Below are 27,447 nucleotides of genomic sequence, written 5' to 3' on the forward strand. Positions count from 1 at the left end.
AACAAAAGTCTCCGAGGTAGAATTTATTTAAATTTTAGACGTCATTCATTTTATCAAAAAATAATTGGCGGAAGTTCATTATATTACTTAATAGATTTATATACACCCTACAAATATTTAGTGCAATTTCATTCAGGCAACATGGCGGTATGAAGCGATAGGAAGCTATAAATTCCTGGTAAATTTGCCACGATGGGCTAACTGATCTGACCTAATGCTCATCCTATTATTCTCCACTGGTGCCGTCAGCTTATGCCATTAGTGCAGATGGGTGCACATTTCCATTATCTTCAATTAAGAATAAATGGAGACCACATACCATCAGGTTGAGCTGTCAGCTTGTTTGCTATTTAGTTGACATATCAAAATGTATAGGTAATTATAACAACTTATCATTAGGTAGTTAATCAAGTGCTTATTTGAAGTTTATAAATTAGATATATTTTAAAATTCTATATATTACTTTAGAGTGGAGCCTCCTGGGGCACGCTTTTTATGCTTAACTAGCTGTAACTGCGACTTCGTCCGCGTGGAATTTAACCTTATTTTTCTAAAATAAAAGAAGCCTCAGTTACTCTTTATTACATCAGCTACCAAAAAAAGTCCCGTCAAAACCAGTCCAGGCATTTCAGAGATTAACCGGATCAAACAGACAGACAGACAGCCAAAAATTGTAAAAAATGTTATTTTGATGTATCGTATTTATATTCATATGCATGTAGTAAAACACGGTTATTTCAATATTACAAACAGATACTCCAATTTTATTTATATGCATAGATTAAAGCTTCAATGACTATGTAGAACTAAATAAAATTTATATTAATAAAATAAATAATTTTTAATTCCGTTGAATAAAAATCGTATCTCGTCTGCAAAGGCCGTGAAGAATAAACCCACTGGTGTTAATTTATACCCTATAATCGTTCATATAGGTGTGGTTCTCGTTATATTCCCAAATGGCACTCTCTGAAACGGTAATTGTTAATTGTGAAAGCTCTTAACCTAATTTTATTGTAAATGAGCATTATTCATGTCAATGTATTAGTTGCTTAGTGCACGTTGTCCTGATTACACGTGTCACAAACATTATATAATGGAGTAAGTATATCATTATTATTATTATCTATGTTTAATCTATCTGCATCTATATATTCTCCAGCCATGTTACTTATGCTTTGTACAGAATCGTCTGAGTGGTAATATCTCGTGTTTTAATTTTGCATGCCTCAAAGGCTCTGCTTCAATTTATATTATGTATGTTTTTGTGGAGAAAAATTTGCTTGCATAATCTTAGCATATGCTATGACGATAAGCGGTCACAGCATACGCTAAGTTGAGTGTGAGGCATATTGTTTGCAATTAATGTTTAGTCTACTACATCCATCTATTCTCCAGCCAAGTTACTTAGACAAAATCGTCTGAGTTTGCATGCACAACCTTAGCATATGCTGTGACAGTAAGCTGACAAACATGAGATATCTGCAGCTTACAATGCTACAGGTCTAAGCACCTAGTAATAGCCCAAACCTTGTAATAAAAAGTACATTACGTACATACGTATGAAGCCGAGGGTTACTCGAATAATAATCGAAAAAATTGTCCATTCGTGTGGAGATGGAATAAAAAAAGAACTATTCGAAGTGCTTATATTAATTTCATTTGAAAAAAAAAACATTTCTTAACAAAATTTGAGGTTACATTTTAGGCAAAATATTCCTCAAGCCAACACCAAAAATGTTCTATGGAAACAACGTAGGAAAAGGCAGAAGGGCTTGGTGAAGAGTCTGCTTTTGGACTACGCGAAGAACACGACGCTGCATGGACTGAGATATGTTACCCAGAAAGGACTTAGCATTGCTGAGAAGTAAGTGAGGTGAATTAAATATTAATTAAAAATATTAATATTAGTGATATTTCAGGGTGGGTCATCGAGGTTACTTGTGTCCCGAGAGCTAGTAGCTACTTTACCCAAGGGCTAAGTATGGCCATTCAAAGAGGCAACGCTGCCAGTATCTTGGGTACGCTGCCTCGATGTGCCGCGTTGGATTACAATGATTGTTTTTTGTAATTGTTTGTAATAGTCATACTTCAGATATATAATTCAAATAAATAGTTTAAAAATTAATTAGAAAATAGAATTTAAAATAAAAAATAAACAACCTCTGGACATTTAACACAGCACCATCTAGTCCCACGGTAAGCAGAGATTGTGTTATGGGTTCTAGAGAACTGATATAAATAAATAGATTTTTTTATAAATACATTTATAATAATTGTAGAAAACATCCAGACCGATACAAATAAACGAACCCATCAATCAATACAAATATTTGCATTGTGCGAGGAATCGAACCCGCGACCATCGGAATTAAAGTGGTGTGCTAGACCTCGGTGAGGTTGTGATTGAGAGTAAAAATGAATGTTTATTTACAAAATTATGTATTTGCACAAAGCGGATCTTATATATTAAAGAATATTCAGCAGTATTAATTCAGCAATATTAACCATTGGCATATATTTATGTTTACAGATTATTCTGGCTGCTGACATTCACGTTGAGTGTAGCTCTATGCTTCTATTTAATAAGCAATGTTTGGATGAAATGGCAATCGAGTCCAGTTATAGTCAGTTTTAGTGAGAAGTTTGTACCTGTTGAGATGGTAAGATATATATAAATAGAATTTTAATTGTAATAGAACTCAAGTAGTTTCGGTGAATAATATTGTTTCACAGAAAGCACAATTTTACATAGGAATACCACAAGGTTCTATTCTTGGTCCCCTGTTATTTCTAATATATATTTTAATTAGATTTACCGGCAAATCTGCCACCAAATAGCCTTGTAACATTATTTGCCGATGACACACACGTGGGCGTAAGATCCCAAACTAAAAACATTTTAGAACATGAAGTAAACTCGGTCACTACTATTCTAAATGATTGGTTTAAATCAAATGGAATTGTACTTAATACAGATAAAAATGTTATTATAACATATAACACTACCAACAAATCATACATAGGAAATATAAGCCAACATCTTGCAGTAAAGAGACAACTTTCCTTGGATATACTATTGATAATAAATTGAGCCATAAATCGCATTTCGGAAAACTGTGTAAGAAACTCGCGTCAGCTAATTTTGCCTTAAGCAAATTAAAATCATTAGTTCATAAAAAGTCTGTATATTATGCTTACATCCAATCTTTAATTATTGACAATTTGGGGAAACGCTAGCGATGTAAACAAAATAGTCGAGCAGCAAAAACGAGCCGTAAGAATTATTTGTGGTCTCCACAAACGCATATCAGCCAGACCACACTATATAAAAGAAAAAGTTATGACTGCAATTTCATTATACATCTAACACAGTTTAATAAAAGTACACGATGAAAGAAATGAGCTAAGATTTCGGATAATCAAAATTACCACACGTGAAATAAAGATAATAACAATTGCAAAAAAAAAGACTTGATGAAACTTTTAAACAAGGCATTACTTTAAAAATGAAAATATATAATAAGTTACCTATTACTATTAGACAATTACCCCAAAAAGCATTTAAATTGAAAAACATCGTTTTTATAATATTACAGAATATATGTATCAAAATGTAATTATACCGTAATTATGATTTTTAAACATTATTATGACGTATTATAGTTAGCTATACCGGATATTGTGTACGTAATTCATTTATTTTATTTTATTATTAACATAATTATAATCAAATTTTAATTTTATAATCGTATATTATGATTATGACTTGCCATATATGTAAAGATATTTTTACATTGGTCAATAAACGAAACTAAACTAAATTTTTTTTTTTAAATCAACCGCTCATAATAATAATAATATAGTAATAACCCATCAGTTTGACCACCTCTGTGTGGTGATATATCATCTAATTTGTTGATAGTACATACTTACTTACAATGCATATATATATCATATTATTATCGTGTTTTAATTTGTCATTACAGGTTCCCTTCCCGTCTGTAACAATATGTCCGGACATCAAAAATCGAGCGTCCGCATACAATTATTCAGAGGAAATATCAAAATATAATAATAAGTCTTGTATTGATGAGTACGTTAATTAATTCTTTGTAATATTTTCTATTATTCTGAATAATAATATGGATGGCCGTAGATGGCCGTTGGGGCAATAAAGTCTTCGAGTGGCGATCACGGACCGGAAGACGCAACGTGGGTAGGCCTCCAACAAGATTGACCGACGATCTGGTCGAGATCGCTGGAAGACATTGGATGCGAGCAGCTCAGGACCGATTGTCGTGGAGATCTTTGGGGAGGTTTTTGTCCAGCAGTGGACGTCTTCCGGGCTGAAATGATGATGATGATGATGATGATGAATAATAAGAAAAGATTATCGACTTCAAAACTATAAATTAAAATGTCCTTTATCAGGAACTCCATGCTGTCTCTGAAGCAAAGCTAAGTTAATGATCATTTTAGATAAATTTTACACAATTCAAAAAAATATTATATTTTTCACGTTTCTCTAGGGACGACAACATGGGGTTTGTTTAAGAAGGTATATATTATACTAAACCTGAATGTAGATGGATGTAAAGGGAGGAGACGCCTTAAGAAAAGATGTATGGATTGTGTGAAAGATTATATGATCAAAGAAGAGTATGCTCAGATGTAACGACCGATAGAGAGCAGTGGAAGAGAATGACGTACTGCGCCGACCACAAATAATGGGATAAAGGCAAGGCAATGATGATGAGGATACTATACTAAATCTTTTTAATTAATTTTAATATTGTTACAGTCCTCCTTCTTTGTCTTCTTCTACATTTTGACTACAGTACGGACTTCTAGGACTATCATTACATTTTTCAGAAATTTCCGAAATGTTTAAACAATATTATTTTTGGTTACAGTTACATCCATAACAATCTGTCTGCTGATATCATGCGAGCAATGGAAAAGATACAAGATATAGCACTTATTTGTAACATACAACAAATATATCCTCGTTTTAATCTGAACCGAGATGCGGGTAATGTTACTATTATCAAGAATTTATTGGAGGTATATTATTGTATACAATAATTCTTACTAATCTTACTTCTTTACTAAAATTATAAATATCAAAGTAACTCTCTCTGTCTGTTTGCCTTTCACGCAAAATCTACTGTACCGATTTAAATGAAATTTGGCACATAGATAGTCTAGAGCTAGACTCTTAGGAAGATATGTCCTTTCTCAGGGTCCTTTCGCATTAAAAAGTAACCTGAAGAAAGGTTACTTTTTAATGCGAAAAAAGGTTGTATGAAAGTATCATAATTTTTAAAGCTAGAAGCTCGAAATTTAATGTTTAGGCTGATGATTAAATATAAACAAAGAAAAAAGGTTTGTAAGGGGTATCATATTTTTGAAATTATTGTTTGGGCTGTTCATTAAATATTAATAAACATGATTAAATATTAATAACTTAAGAAGTATAGTGAAATACCCCTATTATGACAGTCTGTATGGACAATCGTCATTTTTGAAGCTAAAATGCTAAAAAATGTTTGGGTTAGATTATTAAATATTTTATTATTTGTAATTGGTCAAGGACACACGCGGACGAAGTATTATATACAAAAAATATTTAAGTGTTCACATCAGTTGTTCATCCACCCATAACATAATCGTCCACCCATAACACAAGTTCTGCTTATCGTGGGACTAGATGGCGCTGTGTTAATTGTCCAGGGTTATTTCTTATTATTATTTAAGCTACTGGTTTGATTGTAATAAAAAAAATTACAGGTATCTCCATCAGCTTCTAAATACATTTTCAACTGTAATTGGCGTGGTGATATTGACTGCAGTGAGATGTTTTCTACTGTGCTAACTGAACATGGTGTATGTTTTAACTTCAATTCATTAGCTGCTAATGAAATATTACGTGAGCAAAAGTAAGTAACTAAAAGTTTCATAATCAGTACAGTCTTTAATACAGATGAGGGATTTTATATCAAAACTAAGTGTATCACTGGCTGAACTAGTAACCTTGTCAGAAGGTCTGCATATAGTTTTAAATACGCAAATGTAAATGAATGTGAATGAATGAAATAGCAATGTTTGATACGGATATTTGTGCAAGCTTTGAACAAATATTTGTCAGTGAGCATTAACGCAGATCAAAGCGTCCAAATATGCCTTCAATGCTGATCTTAAAGAAGTATATTCATATACTTTTGAATATTCACGAAGTATGTTTGACAGCGCCAATTGCTCACCAAAAGCTATTATAGACTCTGGTGAAAAGTTTCCAAATATGTGATCAAACCTAGTGTACAACGATCTTTGAATTAGTCTGTAGAATCAGAATTTAGAATTTGGAACGAATTAGGACAGAATTTAGATTTAGGATAATTAATATGCAAAATACACACATGCATTTATCTCATAGCCATGAATATAGATAAATGCGTGCATATATTTTGAGATGCACCATCAGTGTCTATAACAGCGTACTTTGCTAAATAAAGGATTCTTTAAAAAAATCATATACTGGAGTAATAATTTTAGCATTCAGAAGGAGTATAACTACAGTGACGCTTCGACACCAAGTAAAGGTTGGAGTTTGGATACAGGATATTCAAAAGATCGACTGCCTTATCCACGTCGGGGAGTGGTAATACATTAACATGTTATCGTCATTACCTTGCTTTTGTCCCTTATTTGAGATCGACGCAGTATTTAATCTTCTTTCACTGATTCCTATCAGCTGTCATATCTGAGCTTACTTTCCATTTATGCATATCATCTTTTGCATTTCTTCCATCTTGTCTTTGCTTATCATCTCTCTTAACATTGATATATAATTAATTTTCGAATTATAAATTGTTTTACATATGTAGGTAATTTAATTACGTTTTAGAATTCAGGGTCCGTTTATGATCTGACAGTCATACTTCAAATGCCCAAAGAAGATCCTGATGAAACTTGTAACGGTGGAATCAAGGGGTCCAAAGTAAGTTATCTACTATAATAATTATGTTAGAACAGTCCACAAATTAATCAGTCCCGGTGGCCCTAAATTGCATTGAATGTCGCTCTTTTGAATTATGATATTCATATCAAGTTTATTGTTGTATAGGACGTAAAAACAGCGGCGCTGTCACCGGGTCAGATCAGTCAAGTTTGTGGAACATTATACATGAAAATCACTATTAATAAATATTATATTTTTTTTATATATACATCGATATAATTGACACCTCATTCTAAAATACAGGATGTATTTTAGGATGAAGTGTCAATTATATCGATGTACAAGATAACAAGAAACAAAATAGACAGCAATTAATTTATTTAAAGCGAGTTTCATCAAACAATATACAGTTCTCCAAACATTGATTTGTCTTATTGTAATGACTTGTTGTTTCGTAGATTTTCGTACAACATCCAGCTGATCATCCACAGTCATCGCTGTATTACTACGCGTCATTACCTGGTCAAGTATCATCTGTGGCCTTAAAGTTTAGTATGATGAGCACGTCTAAGAGTTTAGAAAATTACAGCCCTGAAGTGTAAGTATAATCTACGATATATTGGGTGACAATATTTGTTCAGATTTATATTGTGTGTTTGACGTTATTCCAATTACTGTTAAATTGTTATTACGTATTGGATGTGAGTAAAAACTAATACTTTTTTTAAATCTGATTATTTCATTACAATTATCAAATGATGTATAATGTCATCTACGTAAATATTATCTTCCTTTAGATTAAATAAAACACGGACATAAAGTTACTAAAATCCATCCATACTCAAAAACTTTTGCGTTTATAATATTGATATGAATACTTTATTTTTTTACTTGCAGACGACAATGTTATTTCCAGAATGAAAGACATTTACGTTATTTCAAAATATACACATCAAGAAACTGTAGGCTAGAATGTCAAGCCAATTATACATTGGAGAAATGTGGATGCGTTTGGTTTCATATGCCACGTATGTTCGTAAGATATATTATTTACGCTGTCATATATGTAATACGTTCTAAATTAAATTGCTTAATTGATTTATATTATTTTCTTGCATTTCGCTAAAACACACAAATATTCAGTGTGGAAACTTGACTACCGTTACGACCTTCTCTAACGGTGATCAAATTCCGACCGTATTCATATTGCTGCACGTGTTTCGCCTTTGAACGAGACATCATCAAGCGTTAAATAGACTTCAGATATAGCTTGGAAGCCTAGTGTTGATTGTTCGTCGACCAAACCGCGCTATCTCACACATGATAATTGAAACGGAATTAAACAAATTAATATAAATTCATTAAGTAGTGAAATGAACTTCCTTAAAATAACACCGAATTGCATAAAATATTCTAAATAAAACCTCTATGTTATAGATAACGACAGTGCATCAATTTGTACAATAGAGAAATTGGACTGCGTCGAAGAAACTGTAGGTAAATATTGCTATAAAATATTTGTGTCATTATGTCATAATCATGGGAGTTTTCTTTTATTTTTTCCATTTTCTTTTACGTTTCATCGTCTATCTTTTGTTCAATTTCTTCTTATTTTTCATTTTTATCTTTTACAGGTACACTTTTTTGAGGTTTTTTTACATTACTTATACTCGCAATCTCCTGACCAATATTTTTTTTTATAACGTCGACATATAGTCAGCAGTATGTCCTCCGGAGAGGTGATGGGTGATGTATGGATATCTTATCCACTAAAAAATCACAAGGGTACCTACTAGCGCAATTGACGGAGTCACAAGGTCATGTTAGCATAACTACTAACGACTCCTGCGGCATTAATTCACCGTATATGGTGTTGGGCAGGCCCCATCTCGTTATTAGGGCGTCCTATTTCGCCCTAAATTGTGGAAGTGTGTAACCAATAATCCTATACATTTTGATTGACAATTAGTTCCTCATAATTTAAGTTATTGACCTAATTTTAATCACAATTAATTAAATATTAATGTAATTTCTTTTGCAGAACAATTCGCCGATGAAATAATTGAAGATTTTGTTGAAAATGAACCAGATCCTTGTTCATGTCTGCCAACATGTAACGCTATATCTTACGATGCCGAAATCCTTAAGACTGACTTCAATTTCAATTCAGTTATTAAACAAGTTGAAAAAAAATATGATCTTAATCTATCTGAACTCATTGATAAGTAATAATTTACAATTCAATACATTATTGTAAGCATAAGAGACAAAAAAATACTTGATTATATATTTTATAGCTGTACCCGCGACTTCGTCCGCATGGAATTTAACTTTATTTTCTAAAATAAAAGTAGACTAACTTACTTCTTATTACATCAGCTACCTGCCAAAAAAAGTTTTTTTTTTATAACACAGGGGACAAACGAGCATGCGTCTCACCTGATGGTAAGTGATTACCGCCGCCCATGAGCACCCGCAACACCAGGGGAATTGCAAGTACGTTGTCGGCCTTTTAAAAAGGAATAAGCTCCTTTCTTGAAGGTTTCAATATCGTATCGGTTCGGAAATACTATTGCTGGAAGGTGATTCTACAATGTGGTGGTGCGAGGTAAAAAGTTTCTAGAAAACCGCGCTGTGGAAGACCGCCATTCATCCAGATGATAGTCCCCCTATGATATATATTTGGCCAAGGTCACTATAACACTCGGACGTCCGCTGCAGAGGCACTGGACATCGTTGCGGACCCAGTGCTTCTGGACGTGGACAAAGATATATGAATTAAGTGTATATTTCTGTATATTATAATTCATTAACATAGTTTATAAGTTCTTTACTCACACAATATGGATGTAATCCGAATTAAATCTCATCATCATCATCATCGCAGCCCGGAAGACGTCCACTGCTGGACATAGGCCTCTCCCAAATTAAATCTAAATATATATAACTCAAAGGTGACTGACATAGTGATCTATCAACGAACAGCCCAAACCACTGGACGGATCGGGATGAAATTTGGCATGCAGGTAGATGTTATGTCGTAAGCATCCGCTAAGAAAGGATTTTGGTGAATTCTACCAAGGGGATAAAATAGGGGATCAAAGTTTGTATGAAACTTTGTCAATTTTAAACCGATCGGGCTGAGACTTTGCATGCATAAAGCTACTATGACGTAGGCATCCTCTAAGAAAGGATTTTGATAAATTCCACCCTTAAGGGATAAATTAACGCGAGCGAAGCCGCGGGAAAAAACTAGTAAATAAATAAATCACACAGTTGCTTTTTGCATTTTATTTTATTTTATTTTAATATATAGATGGCCAATGTTTCAGGTATGATTATTCTCAAATTGATATTCACTTTAAAGAGCCAAGATTTGCGTCGATGCGTCGATCGGAGTTGTTCGGACTGACTGATTTCTTGGCCAACTGCGGTGGCTTGCTTGGACTCTTCCTTGGATTCTCTGCTCTCAGCCTCATTGAGATTATCTATTTCTTCACAATTAGGTAAATTATCTTAATCTTATTAATATATATATAAATGCGAAAGTTTGTAAGTATAGATGTTTGTTACTCTTACACCCTAAAACTAAACGGATTTTGATGAAATTTTACAGTAAAGTAGCTTATGCTTCAGAATAACACATACACTATATGTTGTGTTAAAACTTATATATTGGAATTTAACGCGGGTGAAATCGCAGGCACTGCTAGTAATATTATAAACGCGAAAGTTTGTGAGTATGGACGGTTGTTACTCTTTCATGCAAAAACTACTGACGGATTTTGATGAAACTTAACAGTAATATAGTCTATGAATCAGAATAACACATAGGCTATATTTTTTGTTTGCAACAGTCAGCCCTTTTTTTTTTTAATTTTTTTTTTTAACGTGTGGAAAAATCTTCAACAAGACCGTCACCCCGCCGGAGGGATGGCTAGGTGGTGTGTGGGACTCGTACCCACTAAAAAACCACACGGTATACCTCGAGGTGCCGCGGGCCGAAGTCCGGGGCTCGCACTTGGCACTCAACCCAGACTTCGGCGGCTTGGCCTGTCCTGTAGATGTTGTAGGACAGGCCCCCTCTCTCTGGTTAGGGTGCTATGACTTGCACCCTACCATCTCGTGGAGGCGCGTGGGTACACGCGCGCGCCTCCAGGGGCCTGGTTGTGGGGTGATGCCTTGCAACAGTCATCCCTAGGTGCCGGCAGTTGTCATCTAAAATGAATTGAATTTACTTCACGGAAATGTTTAATTGTTATTTATCTTGTGCTTTAATTAAGAAGAAACTATAGCAAAAGTGTATTACATTTATTATTAATTAATTAGTATAAGCGAAACTAAATATAACTGAATTGTATACATCATAAATATACATATATACCTGTCTACATTACGTAACTAAGGAACAGGACATTGTCGATTATCGTCCCCTCCCTTTACATTCATCCACATTCTTTGTATGTTAGACTATAAGGTATTTATAATATGGGCTATATAAGGCTACTAAATCCTGAAATAAATAAATAAATATATTTGTTATAGACTTGGATTTATATTGAAGAAAGATTTGGATCAAGAGAAAAATACACTGAACAAAGACAGAGTTGTTGATGTTATGGACACTAATACTGAACGACGTTGACAAACTAATAAACATTCATGAAAAGAACCTGCAACAGACAGACTGACAAGTGCAAAAAGAAAATAACTCTAAGCAAATGGCCCTGAATGTTTTGTTACCTTCTCGTAACTTGTTTGTGTTCAAATTATACCATGTTTCATCTGCAATATGTATTAAATAAATTAATAACTATGAACGTTCTATTATTATATCATCAGTTTGACGGCCTCGGTGGTATAGCGGTGATGTGCACCGCCTTCCGTCCGTTGGTTCGAATCCTCGCACGGTACAAACATGACTATGATTGTTAGTATCGATCTGGGTGTTCTTATGTATATAATATACAATGCTGTTGGCCATCTGCGGCCAACAGCATTAGAGTAGTCCGAAAAAACAAAAAATATTGATACTTATACGGAAGACGGTTCAGATTGTTCTAATCCTTCAGTACTATGTTATTGTCGGCTTCAAAAATATGAGCAGATTATCTAGTGAAGCTATATGTATACTCTAATGCTGTTGGCCATCTGCGGTCAACAGCATTAGAGTAGTCCGAAAAAAAAACAAAAAATATTGATACTTATACGGAAGACGGTTCAGATTGTTCTAATCCTTCAGTACTAGGTTATTGTCGGCTTCAAAAATATGAGCAGATCGTCTGGTGAAGCTATATGTATACTCTAATGCTGTTGGCCATCTGCGGCCAACAGCATTAGAGTAGTCCGAAAAAAAAACAAAAAATATTGATACTCATAAGGAAGACGATTCAGATTGTTTCAATCCTGACATCACTATTCATTAACTAAACACGAAGCGAGATATGAAAAAAAAACTTTTAAAATAATATTAGGTACATACCAATAGAATAATGATTGGCTGGAGCATGCAGATCCGCCTGATGTACCTACCTAACCAGTTTGCCTTTATTTTTAACTTGACCTTAGTATGATTTGATTTTGTATCTAATTTTTAGTAGATGTTCAAATTTTGCAGTGGCCGGTTTCCTTTATACCTCATATACATTCAAGATTTGTGCCTGTATTACTGAAAATACTAATTTTGGACATGTCGTAAGTACTTACAATTAATCATGTAACTCGTTTACATTCATAGATATCTAATTAGAATATATGTTTGTGTTTGTGACAACATTATCTGATTGCACTAGGAATGAGTGCGTAGCGATTTCTATGTTGGTTATCGCATGCCTCTTACTTGTTATTGTGTTATTTATTTTAAAAAAATATAGAAATTAGCGACACATAAGTTTCTTTCTCTTTCTTCTTGTTACGAATCTGCGTTCCGAATGATAGGGAGAATAATAAACATTTTTATTTGAATAAAGATTATTTCTATTTCTGTTTAACTAAAATTGGAATTCAAATGAGATTTGTGAAATGAAATGAAATTTATCGCTTAAATGTGGTTTTACATAATTATCATATATTAGTTCTACACATTAGTCATTTCTGATATGCAACAGACAACAAGTGCCATTTATCAGTAGTACTTTTATATATATAATAGTATTCATAATTCCAATTTTTAATCAACATGTACTCAATACATTCATCTCCAATATCATAGTCAATCAGATATGATTGCAAACCATCGTGACAAATTCACTAAAATTTTATCACGATGGTTCCCAGGGCGAATCGCATGAAGGTCAACCTGATATGGTACATTGCTAGCAATGTATAGCAAATATCATATTATTATATTATTGCGATCTATAAATAACTACATAACCTGTTCTATGGCCTACCACACCAAATCTTTGTGTAGTCTGGCCTAACCTATTAAGACAGGCTATATAAAGATTCCATATTTTTTTAAGTTGATGTCTAAAATATGGAAATTGCTCTTTTGCGTACAATGTCTTCATGATTTATGAACTGGCTTTATACATTTAATGTTAATGTTTAGAACCTAAAAATTATTAAAAATCTAAATATATATAACTCAAAGGTGACTAACGTAGTGATCTATCAACGCATAGCCAAAACCACTAGACGGATCGGGCTGAAATTTGGCATGCAGGTAGATATTATGACGTTAGCATCCGATAAGAAAGGATTTTGATTAATTCTACCCCCAAAGGGATAAAATAGGGGATGAAATTAATGATTGTCTGTATGAAACTTTGTCAATTTTAAACCGATCGGGCTGAGACTTTGCATGTATAAAGCTACTATGACGTAGACATCCCCTAAGAAAGGATTTTGATAAATTCCACCCTGAGGGGATAAGTTAACGCGAGCGAAGCCGCGGGCAAAAGCTAGTAGTTTATAAATGACGAACATGTCATGACGTCAGCTTAAAAATTAACAGATGCTTTGTCTATTCTATCCTAATCTACCGCAAAACGTGTAATATAGCTAATTTAAAACATAGCAATAACAATAGATGTATAATTAGTAAATCACAGGATCTGGTAAGATCGTAACAAGTTATCCGCTATAGCTGATTTACGCGGATCGTTATTTTTAACAGTTTTTATATGTTCATTAATGCGACGGGCAATTGTTCTTTTTGTCTGTCCGATGTATGAGCTTCCACATCTGCAAACCACTTTATAAAGTGGATTTCAGTAGATCAATTGTTAGAATCAGGACCCAATCACTGGATTGAACTACACCAACCGAAGGTATTGGCATCAGAATGACATTTCGTCCCAAGAATGGTTAGAGAGGCAATTGAAATACAGAAATATAAAAATTTCAAGCGGGAAGATGGCTATAGTCTCTCTAATGCCTGTATCATTATATCCTATAATTAATACGAACAATTCCTAGAAGACTAGTTAGATAGATTATCATCATCATCTGCTTCTTCCTTATCCCTTTTATTTGTAGTCGACGTAATATGTTTTTCGCTTCCATTCATCCAAAAACCGCTTCAAACTCCGTTGCGTATGTACGTGTGTATGTGTTCGTTATTGTATGTATGTATTTGTGTAATTTGTCATATATATGTGAAATTAGTATGTAACTAGCTAACTATTAAACTATATTGTCCCTTTTTCGAATATAATTAAATAGTATACTTAACTAACGACCAACCTCGTCTTCGCACGAGTGGGTTCCAAACCTTTTAATTCATCGAATTGTTATATATATATATTATATATAAAGCTTCCTCTTGAATAGCTCTATCTATTTATATATTTGTACACTCTCTTAATTAGGTTCTGTTACGTAAGTACACACATTTTTAAGATAGCAGAATAATAAAAACAAACTTGCATTCAAAGACAAAATACTCCTGAAACGGTGGAGTACCGTCGGAAAATATGGTACCTGATACTAGAATACATGGAAAATTCAACAATACATGGTCTCAAATATATATTTCCGAGTGTACAAGAACAGAAGGAGAGAGACAAAGACAGAAACAAGTCACCGCAACAGAAAGGTTGCCTTCAGACTAATTGTTTCAGCCTCAAAAGGTAAGTTTATTGCCATATAGTAAACATTCCTTTGCAACTGTAGTCCTCCTGTAGATAACAGAGTCACAATCATCGTCAAAGTGAAAACAGTATTTTGTATGTACAATTTACTGGTTATATTTAAATTATGTGATTATGGTTGTATTTACAATAAAAAACGTATCTGTGTATTTATATGAGTTGTCTAGTGCAAATAATGAGTAATGTAAAGTGTGAATACTGTAACTACCATATAGTAATTTTTGTAGCTGTGACGTGGTCGTGTGGAATGAGTAGTCATGCTCACTAAAATGTCCAGACATGTGGCGGCTTGGTGGGCCGGGTCATTGGGTTCCCTAAAATAAGGTCGAGCGCAATGATGACTGGCTCATCCGTCATACTCGTGAAACGAGTGCTGCTTGTAGGGACTGGTCTGCTCTTATCACTACTACTGATTTAATCTTATTGCATATTTATATTTGACCCAAAAAATTAGTGCTTGTTGATAGTTTGTATTCACACATTTCGACTTGTAAATGTAAACTTACAAGGTTTATTTAAAAGAGCAACACACAAGTTTCTTTCTCGTTCTTCTTGTGATGAGACAGCTTTCCGAACGAGTGGTAGATAAAAAACAAATTGTTATGACTATTCAAAAGTGCTTAAATTAAGTTTATTTGAATAAATGATTTTCTATTCTATTCTATTCTAGTATCCATAACACAAGCTCTGCTTAGCTTGGAACTAGTTGACGCTGGGGGGATTGTCCAGGGTTATTACATTATAAATAGTTAACAGCATTACTACGGGAAAGGAGGGGATCCTCAGTAATGGGAAGTAATGGCCCCATTTTACCCTGATAGGTCATCATTCAGGTTATCTCCACTATCTAAACTGTTCTACATGATTATTGATATTATTAGAATTGTGGTCAATTTCTGATAAATACGCCATGATGAGTACACAAATATTAGTAGCGTGCGAAGAATAAAACCCGCGACCATCAGAACTAAAGCGTGTCCTAAACCGCTAGACCCTCGAGTCTGATAATTACATATACATCCATTAAAAACACTATTATTTCTTCAGACTTTTCTGGATAGTTGTGTTCCTGGTCAGTGCTGTTCTGTGCGTTTCACTTATCAGTAAAGTATGGTCCAAATACAAAAACAGTCCGGTTATAGTCAGCTTCAGTGAGAAATATGTGCCAGTAGAAAAGGTGAGTATCTAGTTAGTCTAATCTGATAACTATGACTGATTTATTTTGTTATCTAAGTATTTTTTTCTACCACTCATTCGGAAACTCGTTAAGACAAGAAGAACGAGCAAGAAACTTGCGTATTGCTCTGTAGTTCAAAATTATATTTTTAAGATTTTTGTGTGAATACAAACTGCCTAATAGCATAATTATGTAAATAAATAGTTTATTCCTTAAATAAACTATTTATTTACATAATTGTGCTAAAAATATAAATTTAAAAGAGCAATACGCAAGTTTCTTGCTCATTGTTCTTGAGTACGAGTCTGCGTTCCGAATGAGTGGTAGAAAAAAATATATAACTATTAAAAAATGCTTATATAAAATTTATTCGAAAAAGATTATTTATGAATGAATGAATGAAAAATACTTTATTGTTTCTCTCACAGAAAGAATAATTACATAAATTTATATGTACATCAAATATAAAAATAAAAACAATATAATTATAACAATGTTATTTATGTTATTAAGGTATTTATGTTATTTGCTATTCTTATTCATAGTTTTATTTTCGTAGCAGCAATGACAAACTTACTATAGTCCGATGTCCGTATATGTTCATCTTAGGCGAAGATCAACGCTTACTGTAAGCTTTTTTTCGAACTATTCTTATGCTCTTGGCAGTAACTGGCCTTTACAGTTACACCGAATTATAGGAGGCGAGTACAGATGGCACTCCAAACCCGCGGAAGGCCAACTCCTGCCTAACGGAAACGACTTTAGTCTGAGTACACCGCTAAGGGTTCGAATCTTGACTCAGACCGTAGTAAATTCGGTCCCCGTTTTATTTGTACGGGGAAACAATTAGAATATGAGCCTTCCGTTTGTTTGTAATACCAATTACATACAAATAGAATAGAGGCCAGAGACGAATAAGTGCTAGAGAGTTCTTAGGAGTATCAACGCGTAGAAGTTCAACAAACATAACAATTTATTTAGTTATATTTTTTTCTATAATATAATAAAATAACTCAATGTTAAACTATAAACATTTAACTAAGACGTATTAGAATCACTATAGATATGAATTGCGGAAATCAATTCAATGACTCTGATGAAGGTTGGATATTTTTCAATATTATAGTAGCTAGTATTTTTTAAATTCGTAATTACAACCCTAATGTATAAATCATTGTGTATATAATGCTATGGTATAATAAATGTATTATTTTTAAAGGTACCATTCCCATCTGTGACGATATGTCCGAATGTAAAAGTGAATCCATCATACAATTTCACAAATGAATATATAAAATACTTTACAAATGCTTCGTTTCGCAACGAGTAAGTTACTGTTTACTTTTATATAAAAAAAATATAGCAATATTTGCATCGGGCTTACGTCTAAGAGATGTAGATTATCTTTCTAGGGTTAATAATATAATTAAAAGTAGAGTTATTAAATAAACTACATATTTATTTATTTATTTTCATGTGTATGTAGATAAAACATTTAATACCAATATCTAAACAGTACAAATACTTATATTAACAATAAATATTTTTTTCAAATTCTATGTCATTTATAAAATACTTAGTATATGATATTATTAGAAAATATATATTGAATTATTTATTACCAGCATTTTTTTATTATTTTTTTATACTCTATGCCCAAGAAATATTAAATCAGGTTATCTGTTAAAAAGTGCTTTAAGCGATAAGGCAGCCTTTTGTTTATTCCATATATATATATATATTAAGTTCTTTTTTTTTTGTAAAAAAAATCTATGCACAATAGAGATATATATTATTATTATCGACGAGTCAATTAAAAACATATATTAACACATTTTTTTTTTTTATTATTAATTGAGCTCACCCCTCTTTGGGATTTAGAAGTACTACCAGCTTGCCACCTGGCCATAGATCTAAAAGTACACCACTTGTCTTGAAGGCAAGACTACTTACTACATAGAAATATAATTTTATTATAAATATATAGACTAAGTAAATAAACTGGCATCACTCCTAAAGTACAAAAGTCCAGTAGAGGAAAATGGTGATTTTTGGAGAACGGCATACATTTTAACGACATTTTTTCAGATATAAAAACCATAATGAAACCATTAGAAAAGCAATGGAAGCCGTTCAGGATATCTCGATGATATGTCCTACTAGTACTGCTCAACGTATATTTAAAACGTTAAATTTCACTTTAGGTCGAAATTTCACTGATGATACAATTCAAGATAATATGAAGAAGGTATGTTAAGACCAGTAGTTAGAAGGTTCTTAATATAAAATTGGACACACAACACAATGTAATGAAAACTGTGAAATTAGTAGTAGTGTAAGATTTATATAATTGTATATGCATATTGGTAAATGTAACTGGCTCCTAATAAGGATGGGTGACACTTCATGTTGTCAACTCACCCGGCCGGCCAGCGGTGGTTCTGGGCCAGACGGATAAAGTCTGCCTCGGTGCCACTGTTAGGCAAATTGTAACATCTCGGCTGGAGTTGCACAAAAGTGGAAATTAAATAAATATAATAATATTAAAGTAAATTAAAAAAAAGGCACGGACGAATATGTCTGTGGAAAATTGTATTTAAAATAAAATAAAAAATATGAAATTGGATGGAAGTAGATTTGAGTGGACGACGGAAAAATATGGATGTGTGAAAGATGATTAACATAAAAGAAGAGTAAGCTCAAATATGACGGCCGATAAGAATCGATTGATGAAGATGACATACTGCGCAGATCTAAAATAATAGGATAAGGGCAAGGCAATGATTATTGAGAAGGTAGGGTTAGCGTTACCCGTACTGGTGCTCCAGTTTTACTGTTTTTACTGTAGATGGTAATACGGCCATTTGTACGCTTGCTATTGTAATTAAGACATAATAAACTGCTACAAAGTAAACTTCTTCCAGTAATGAACAATGATGATTACAGGTTCTTGTCAATATGGATGACAAATTGCGATGGCTAGACAATATAGCATTGCATATTAAGTATGCTACAATATTGACAGAGGAAGGTTATTGTATCAACAGAGATGTGTTAGCGGCTACAGAAATATTTCGCGAGGAAAAGTAAGAACTCTTAGCGTGCAAATTTCTTCTTTAAAACGCTTTAACAAGTTTAAATAGTTAAGCTAAAAATTTTTTTTTTTAATTTTGTTATGTTCATATACCTATTATGTATTTCATATTTAAAATGTTGATAAATTTTACTTCTACTTATAAAAACGATATTTTTGGAGTCAAATTACACACCAAGGTTTGTGTACAAATTTTATAAAATACTGTTCAATTTTTATGTAACTACCTTTTATTTAACTCCGTCTAATCGCAGCTACGCGGCTATTGATCATAGTGTAATGTAATATATCCTTTAGCATTCTTTGATAAATAGACTCTCCAATTCTAAAAGAATTTTGAAATTTGGATCAGTAGTACCGAGGATTACTCCGAACATTCAAACAAACTTACCCCTATTAGTATAGATATGATAGAAAATGTAAAAAAGGGAGTTTTCTCATAAACTCACTATATGCATTGGATTAATAATATTATAATATTTCAGCTTGCGACCTAATTATCCATTGAGCGATGCCTCTGAACGCAGCAAAGGTTGGGACCTTGTTAAAGGTTACACAAGTGAATCTATACATGTATACCCACCCAGGACGGTAATATTCTCAGTTGTTTTCGGAGTAGATAATATCAAGATGAATTATAAAACCCACTTACCATACCAAATTTTTTACACAAAGCAGCTATTAGAAACTTTAAACATTGTCACATGCATGGTTACTATTAAATTTCTTACTGCGGCCAGATAGCTGTTTCACTTTAAACATGAGATCTAGCAGTAAAATTATAGGGTATAGGCTCATTCCTGCCAAACTTAGTTCTCAAGAATGAAGAATATGTGAATAGTACTAAGGGAGTTAATATAAAAAGTGTCTTCGATTTTACATAGTGTTGTTCTATAATTTCTTTATTCCAATTTATTCCTTGTAAAGCTATGTTAATGGTTGTTTTTCAGACAGGAGAAGCATCTCGTATTACACTATTTCTCAAACTGCCAAAAACCAACCAATATGATTACTGTAATGCTGGTCTTAGTGGATTTAATGTAAGTATTTTTTGTAAGATTTGAAATGCGAATCTAATGTTGTGGTAGGAAAATATTTGACAATCATTAGCTTTAGCTTGAGTGCAGGATTCCTAGTAATGACGACCGATCTATTAATGTACCCGTATCAGACCTTCCCTTGGAAACTACCGTGGTTGATTCCTAGTAAATTCTTCCAGGTAGATTAACTTACCTGGCTTCATTTCCATTTTGTCTTCCTTAATTGGTACCCCAACAGCATATACCGCTAGCAAGGGCGGGTGCACCATTCTTTCGTGCTTTAAAACTACTCTTAGATACGGGGAAGAGATAAATAGTAAAGGAGATTTGCGATTTGAATTTGATGATGTTTGTAAGTATATTTTTTTCTATTTTATCGAATTAAGTTACTTTTCGGAAGTTCATTACATTTGTTTACATCCGCTACTTTTAGCATATGTGTCATAATCATAGCCGCCGAGCAGTCATTACTAGGCATCCCATAAACTAAATCCAAATTCTTTTCATTGCCTGATGATGCCGCTTTTAGAAATATTGTGATACGTGTTTGTTTATTTGACAACGATGGGAGTTTGACCACTTGTGAGGAAGCTCGTAACGCCTTCAGTAACGTGGGTCAGGTTACCGCGCTAAATGTTTGTGATTTTACTCGTGCTTACTTACTAATAGCAATGGAATTAAACACAATAATACAAATCCATTTAGTAATGAGCATGGTTTTACAGATATATTTACAACACCCGGCTGATCATCCGCAAGCGCTCAGGCATTTCTACGTGGCATCCCCAGGGAAGACTACATCTTTGGCAATTAAATTTCAAACCACATCCGCGTCTGCTGATTTGGAAAAATTCGGAGTGGACGTGTACGTATAGTTAAAACGTTCACTACTAGGAATTATATAGAATACATTAGAGTAAATTTATTATAACTCAACACAATATAAAATACAGAACGTAAATTACAATGAGCTTTGCTCATTTTTTAATTATAAGTAGCTTAATGATTGTTGTGCCATATATTTTTGTAATCAATAGACAGTGGCCCGTTATTGACCCTATCATTATTTTGAGGTGTTATGTTATTCAGAGAAAAATACGAGAAGCATTTAGGCCAGAGGTTGCAAAAAAATGCAATTTATAACTATACTTTTAGTATAATATAAAATTGTTATATTTAAATATTCTTATAATTATTTAAGACTATGTGATACTTCCACGATGGATGAACCAAATCTGCAATCTGGTAAGGTGCCTGGGCGAGGGAGATCAGGTGTGCCCGTTGGTGCCTTTGATACGGCAACTTTCTTAGAAGCGGACCGAAACGGAACGCTGACTGTGCGGTATTGATGAGGCAATATAACCATCTGGTTATTGTAATCACTGTTATTGTAATATTGTTATTGTAATCACTGGCATCTGCCAGTCTATGCAGATTCAGTGTTGCCATTCCATGTAACAAAGAAATGTTGATGACTTGGTACAATGTATCCATCAGATAATTTTCCTTCCTCCTTCATAATTCTTTGTTTTTCTTCTAATGAGCCTAATGACATATTAGGCTCATTAGAAGAAACTCATTGAGACAATTTTTCTTACTTGTTTTAAATTCATATTTTAACTGATTGAAAAAAATTTGTATGCGTAGCGGTTTCTATGTTGCTTCTCGCATCCTTGTTAATGTAGATCTACTTAAAACATAATTTATTTAAATGAGCAACACACAAGTTTCTTGCTCATTCTTCTTGTGATGAATCTGCGTTCCGAAAATCTGTGACTTTCCAAAAGTATATTAAGTTTATTTGAACAAAGTTTTTTTTCTATTTCTGTGATGGTACGAAATAATTTATTTAATTTTTTAGCCGCAAATGTTATTTGCATGAGGAACGAGTCTTGAAGTATTTCAAAATTTACACCCCCAACAACTGTAGACTGGAGTGCATATCAAATTATACGTACGAAACATGCGGTTGTGTTTCATTTTATATGCCACGTAAGTTGTTTACTGTATGTATTTACTAGCTAAAACCCGCGATTTCGTCCTCGTCATTTTTTTTATTATAATTATCTATTTTTTTTTTAAATAAAAGTATGTAATCCTAAGTTACTACTTGTAATATTAGCTATCGGTGAGTGTATGTCTCATCAACATCGGTACTCATTTTAGAGATTAGCAAAAGCAAATAGATAAAACAAAAATGTTTGTTATGTAAGTACCGTATAATATATGTGTAAAATAATGTTAAGGGGTGGACAAACCCTATTACTATGAAATATATATAGTATAGTAGGGATATGAAAAATAGATAGCAGCCGATTCTCAGACCTACTGAATATGCATATAAAATTTCATAAAAATCGGTCAAGCCGTTTCAGAGGGTATGGTAACTAACATTGTGACACGAGAATTTTATATATAAGATTAAATCGCCGTACATAGATTATGTTGCTACGAATTTACGATAATTTATAAGTTTATTTTTTTTGTTTTCATCTTAATCTAAATTGTTATTTGTTTTTTTATTATTTTTGTTTTAATTTTCATTTTAATCTAAATTTTTTTTTTCCGTAGACTAAAGGTCCACATCGTTTTTATCTAAATTGTTATTAGAAAATGACTTAGATAGTCTAAGTCATTTTCTAGAATATGTTAGAATAAATATTTCATACTAGCATTAAATTTTATTTTCAGTTTCACAGATAGGTTTATTAACCTAGTACCAGTGCCTGCTAGATTTACATATGTTGCTATCTGTACTTACAGTATACGTCAGTACAGACAGCAACATAATTTTATCAAATTATCGTAATTAAACTATTTTCAGATGATGGAAACCAATCCATTTGTACTTTAGAAAAAATGGCTTGCACTAAAAGGGCTCGAGGTAATTTATTATATTAAAATCTTACTAATATTAGAAACGAGACAGTTTGTGTGTATGGATGAATGTTTGTTACCATCCATCCATCCATCAAACATTTACAGCATATATCACGGGGAGTGTTCTGAAGAATTGTTCGGATTAATACCAGCTGCTCAGTTTCACCACCGTACCACCCGTCAGAAACTAAAATACCATCCTGATCATCTGGATGAATGGCGGTCCTCCACAGTGCGGTTTTCTAGAAACTTTTTGCCACGCACAACCACATTGTGGAATCACCTTCCAGCAATGGTATTTCCGAACTGATACGATATTGAAACCTTCAAGAAAAGAGCTTATTCCTTTTTAAAAGGCCGACAACGTACTTGCAATTCCCCTGGTGTTGCGGGTGCTTATGGGCAGCGGTATTCACTTACCATCAGGTGAGATCTCTTTTGTCCCTGTGTTATAAAAAAAAAACAACTAGCCATCCCAGACTATGGCTCACCTACTGTCCTGTCCTTTATGCCCATCATCCTGCACAAAAGAAGATTTAAAAATGCGACAGTATACGCAAAAGTCATCGCAACGTACTGGAGAAGATACATTTAGTTGCCGTTGAAACGAAAGAAGAAGGAGAAACCATACTCACAAACTTTCGCATCATCACTACAGTAGTATAAAACAAAATCGCTGTCTCTGTCCGTCCCTATATACATAGGGACACAAATTGAATTGTTTCGCACCTCCTTACTTCCAATGATCACGAGTTTGATTTGTATCTATAAAAGAATAATTTAAATATTTACATCAGTTATCTAGTACCCGTAGCATAAGTATAAAACAAAGTCGCTGTCGCTGACTGTCCGTCCCTATGTCTGCTTAAATCTTTAAAACTACGCAACGGATTTTGAAGCGGTTCTTTTAATCGATAGATTGTTTCAAGAGGAAGTTTTATATATATAAATTACATAGTATAAAATAAAGTCGCTGTCGCTGTCTGTCCGCCCCTATTTATGCTTAAATCTTCAAAACTACCTAACGGATTTTGAAGCGATAGATAGAGTGATTCAAGCGGAAGGTTTATATGTATAATACATGTACACCCGTCCACAGCCAGGGCGAGTAGCTGGTTTATAATATTAGTTAGATGATGTAATATCTAATTTCAGCCATATATCAGAGTGAAATCTTCCAGGCGTATTCAAATGACCGTCCTGACAAATGTTCCTGCTTACCGTCATGCGACGAAACCGTTTACGACGCAGAAGTGTATGAATCCGATTTTGATATTCAAAAAATTGCTGCACACTTATTAGCGACTGGGTACAAGTATAAAACAGACGTAGACATGTAAGCATATAATATTATTTATTATTCTTATGTTTAATTCCGCTAACATTAGCATTTGTGAGACCACAAATATTCAGTTCGGAAAGCTGACAAATTTGCGCGTTTATATAGTACTAGCTTCTGCCAGCGGCTTCGCTCGCGTTAATTTATCCCTTTGGGGGTGGAATTTATGGAAAGCCTTTCTTAGGGGATGCCTACGTTATAGTAGCTTTATGCATGCGAAGTCTCAGCCCAGTTTAAAATTGAAAAAGTTTCATACAAACTTTCATCCCCTATTTTATCCCCTTGTGGGTAGAATTAATAAAAATCCTTTCTTAGCGGATGCTTACGACGTAACATCTATCTGTATGCCAAATTTCAGCCCGATCCGTCCATTGGTTTGGGCTCTGCGTTGATAGATCACTATGTCAGTCATCTTTGAGTTATATATATTTAGATTATGTCAAGCAATAACTTTGTACCCCTTTTTACGAATATTACGGATAGTGAGATACGGAAGAGAATGAAATTTCGCTAATATGTTTTATACTATGCATAAAAGTACATTGAATCAATAAAAACATTACACACACGCATAGAAGTATAGTCTATATAATTTATAAATATAGTCTTTCTACTACAGCCCTAATAATATTCAAACTTATAATTTAAATTAATTATAGTCGACTTTCGACCATTAGTATTAATAAATATACATCTTAAATTTGTCCCCCTTCGATCGATCCCCCATCCCATTCAAACGGGGATCGAAATTACGACGGACTGAGCTGAGGTTCGAACCCCTATTGGTGTACTCAGACTAAAGTCGTATCCGTCAGGCAGGAGCTGGCCTTCAGCCGCTCCATAAGTCCTTCCGCGGATTTGGAGTGCCATCTGCACTCGCCCCCTATCGTCCGGTGAAGCTGTAAAGGCCAGCTGCTGCCAACAGCATTAGAGTAGTCCGAAAAAAAAATCTTAAATTTATTTATGTTTCAGCTATGACTACTTTAGGATCGATGTATACTTCAAGTCACCAAGCTCCTTGTCGATACAGCGGTCAGAATTGTATACCCTGTCAGAACTCTTTGGTAACATTGGTGGTCTACTTGGACTTTGTCTTGGAGTTTCCTTCTTCAGTTTGCTGGAGATTTTGTATTACATTTTTATGGGGTGAGTCAGTAATTTAGTTTATTGTAATTTCGGGTTTAGTCCTGATTGATCAGTTTCATAACGGAACTAGATTAGCTGTTCTTTCTATCGACATTGATTAAGACAAGTTTTCCTAATGACGCAATTTTGTCGCTGTTTTATATACAAGAATATATATGTTTACATCTATCTAGTACCAACCTAAGCAGAGCTTGTGTTATTGGTACTAGATAACTAATATAAATACTGAAATACATTTTTGGGTGAATATACACATGGAAAACACCCAGATTATACAAACAATACCCATGAAATCAAATGCGTTTACCATGCGAGGAATAAAACCTGCGGCCATTGCAGCAGGCAGCTATGATAAACCACTAGAACATCGAGGTCGTAAATTTTGTTTTCCAGTGACAGTAAAATTACAGTTCAGTAAAATTTAGTTATGGCAAAACAATCTGAAAGTGCGTCATAATGTATTATATGTTACTGCTCGCAGATGGATAGGATACGAAGCGTCATGATACCTTACAGTTATACCAAAAAATCTGAAAATGCGTCATAATGAATTCTATGGTAATCCTCAGATTCCAGCAGATGAAGTATCAGTTGATTTTTTTGATACTAATTATAAAAACATTAACTCGTATTGTGACAATTTGACTATGTCACATTTCGATCTGATCGATTGCATCAAATTATATTGCACGCCCACACTCTTATAATATACATATAAAAATGCAAAAAAAAACAAATATGTATATATACAGTTTTTAATTCTTCCACTTACATTAAAATCTTAAATATTATATAGATACTGTATTAGAACTGACTGTCATAAAACAAACTAAATAGGTAAAACATAGTGTGGCCCCTGCGATACAAGCTATGCTTAGTGTAGAGGCCGTTGTAAATAAACACAAGTGACCACTTTGTTTAACTGTCATAGGTTAAGTTAAGTTAAAATAAGGTAAAGTTGTGTCTCATGTGAAATGTCTTTTCTTGAAATAATTATTGTTATATTATTTTGTTTATTTTTCGCAGTTTTTAAGTTGTATTTATATGATAAATATTATAGATGTTTTTTTGTAATTGTTCTACGTGTGTATGTATGTAAATATGTATGTGTGTGTGTGTATGTGTGTATACATATGTATATGTAAAATGTACCAATGTCAAATGTGTAAATGTATATTTACATCAATAATGGTTGTCAATAAATGTTTTTCTTTCTTTCTTTATATGTAGACACTCCGTATGATATAAATAAGTTTGTTCTATTTTTTTTCACAGATTTAAGGTAACTAAAGATAAAGTGGAAGAAACTATAGATGAAAAGTACAAACATCAAGACATAGAGATAAAATAGTTAGTAAAAATAGAAATTTTAATTAATGTTAAAAATATGATAATAATAGTGACAATAAATTTTGTATATTACAAAATAAAGAAGTTAGAAAGCTTTGAATTCAATACAATAAAAAATATTGAAATAACGTTTTTTTTAATTCCGCCATTATCACTATATCCTTAAAATTAATAAAAGAAATTATAAAGATTTCTCATGACAATTCACACAGCGTTACCTAATTCCAAGTCAAGTACAGCTTGTGTTATGAGTACTAAACATTTGATATAAATACATAGATATTTATTTTCATATATATACAGAAAATACCCAGACTATACTCATGAATACAAATGTTTGTGCGTGCGAGGAATCGAACCC

General features: G+C 33.3%; 2 protein-coding genes across 2 annotated transcripts; both read left to right on the forward strand.

The window, feature by feature from the left end:
• The first annotated feature begins 1,096 nt into the window (after window positions 1-1,096).
• On the forward strand, window positions 1,097-11,609 carry LOC131843183 (pickpocket protein 28-like). Its single transcript, XM_059191799.1, has 14 exons — window positions 1,097-1,101; window positions 1,709-1,867; window positions 2,534-2,663; window positions 3,990-4,081; window positions 4,917-5,067; window positions 5,794-5,942; window positions 6,559-6,664; window positions 6,911-7,003; window positions 7,423-7,562; window positions 7,862-7,992; window positions 8,402-8,461; window positions 9,006-9,189; window positions 10,297-10,470; window positions 11,510-11,609. The coding sequence occupies exons 1-14, from the start codon at window positions 1,097-1,099 to the stop codon at window positions 11,607-11,609; spliced, it is 1,674 nt and encodes a 557-aa protein (XP_059047782.1).
• A 966-nt stretch (window positions 11,610-12,575) lies between these two features.
• LOC131843182 (pickpocket protein 28-like) lies at window positions 12,576-27,087 on the forward strand. Its single transcript, XM_059191798.1, has 14 exons — window positions 12,576-12,658; window positions 14,845-15,039; window positions 16,108-16,237; window positions 17,457-17,563; window positions 18,326-18,485; window positions 19,184-19,323; window positions 19,817-19,922; window positions 20,282-20,371; window positions 21,097-21,236; window positions 22,233-22,363; window positions 23,196-23,255; window positions 24,407-24,587; window positions 25,563-25,736; window positions 27,012-27,087. The coding sequence occupies exons 1-14, from the start codon at window positions 12,654-12,656 to the stop codon at window positions 27,085-27,087; spliced, it is 1,695 nt and encodes a 564-aa protein (XP_059047781.1). The 5' UTR covers window positions 12,576-12,653.
• The last annotated feature ends 360 nt before the right edge of the window (window positions 27,088-27,447 follow it).

The sequence above is a fragment of the Achroia grisella genome, unplaced genomic scaffold (genome assembly GCF_030625045.1).
Source record: "Achroia grisella isolate CSIRO2021 unplaced genomic scaffold, CSIRO_AGI_Agris_v1 utg283, whole genome shotgun sequence".
Classification (NCBI taxonomy): domain Eukaryota; kingdom Metazoa; phylum Arthropoda; class Insecta; order Lepidoptera; family Pyralidae; genus Achroia; species Achroia grisella.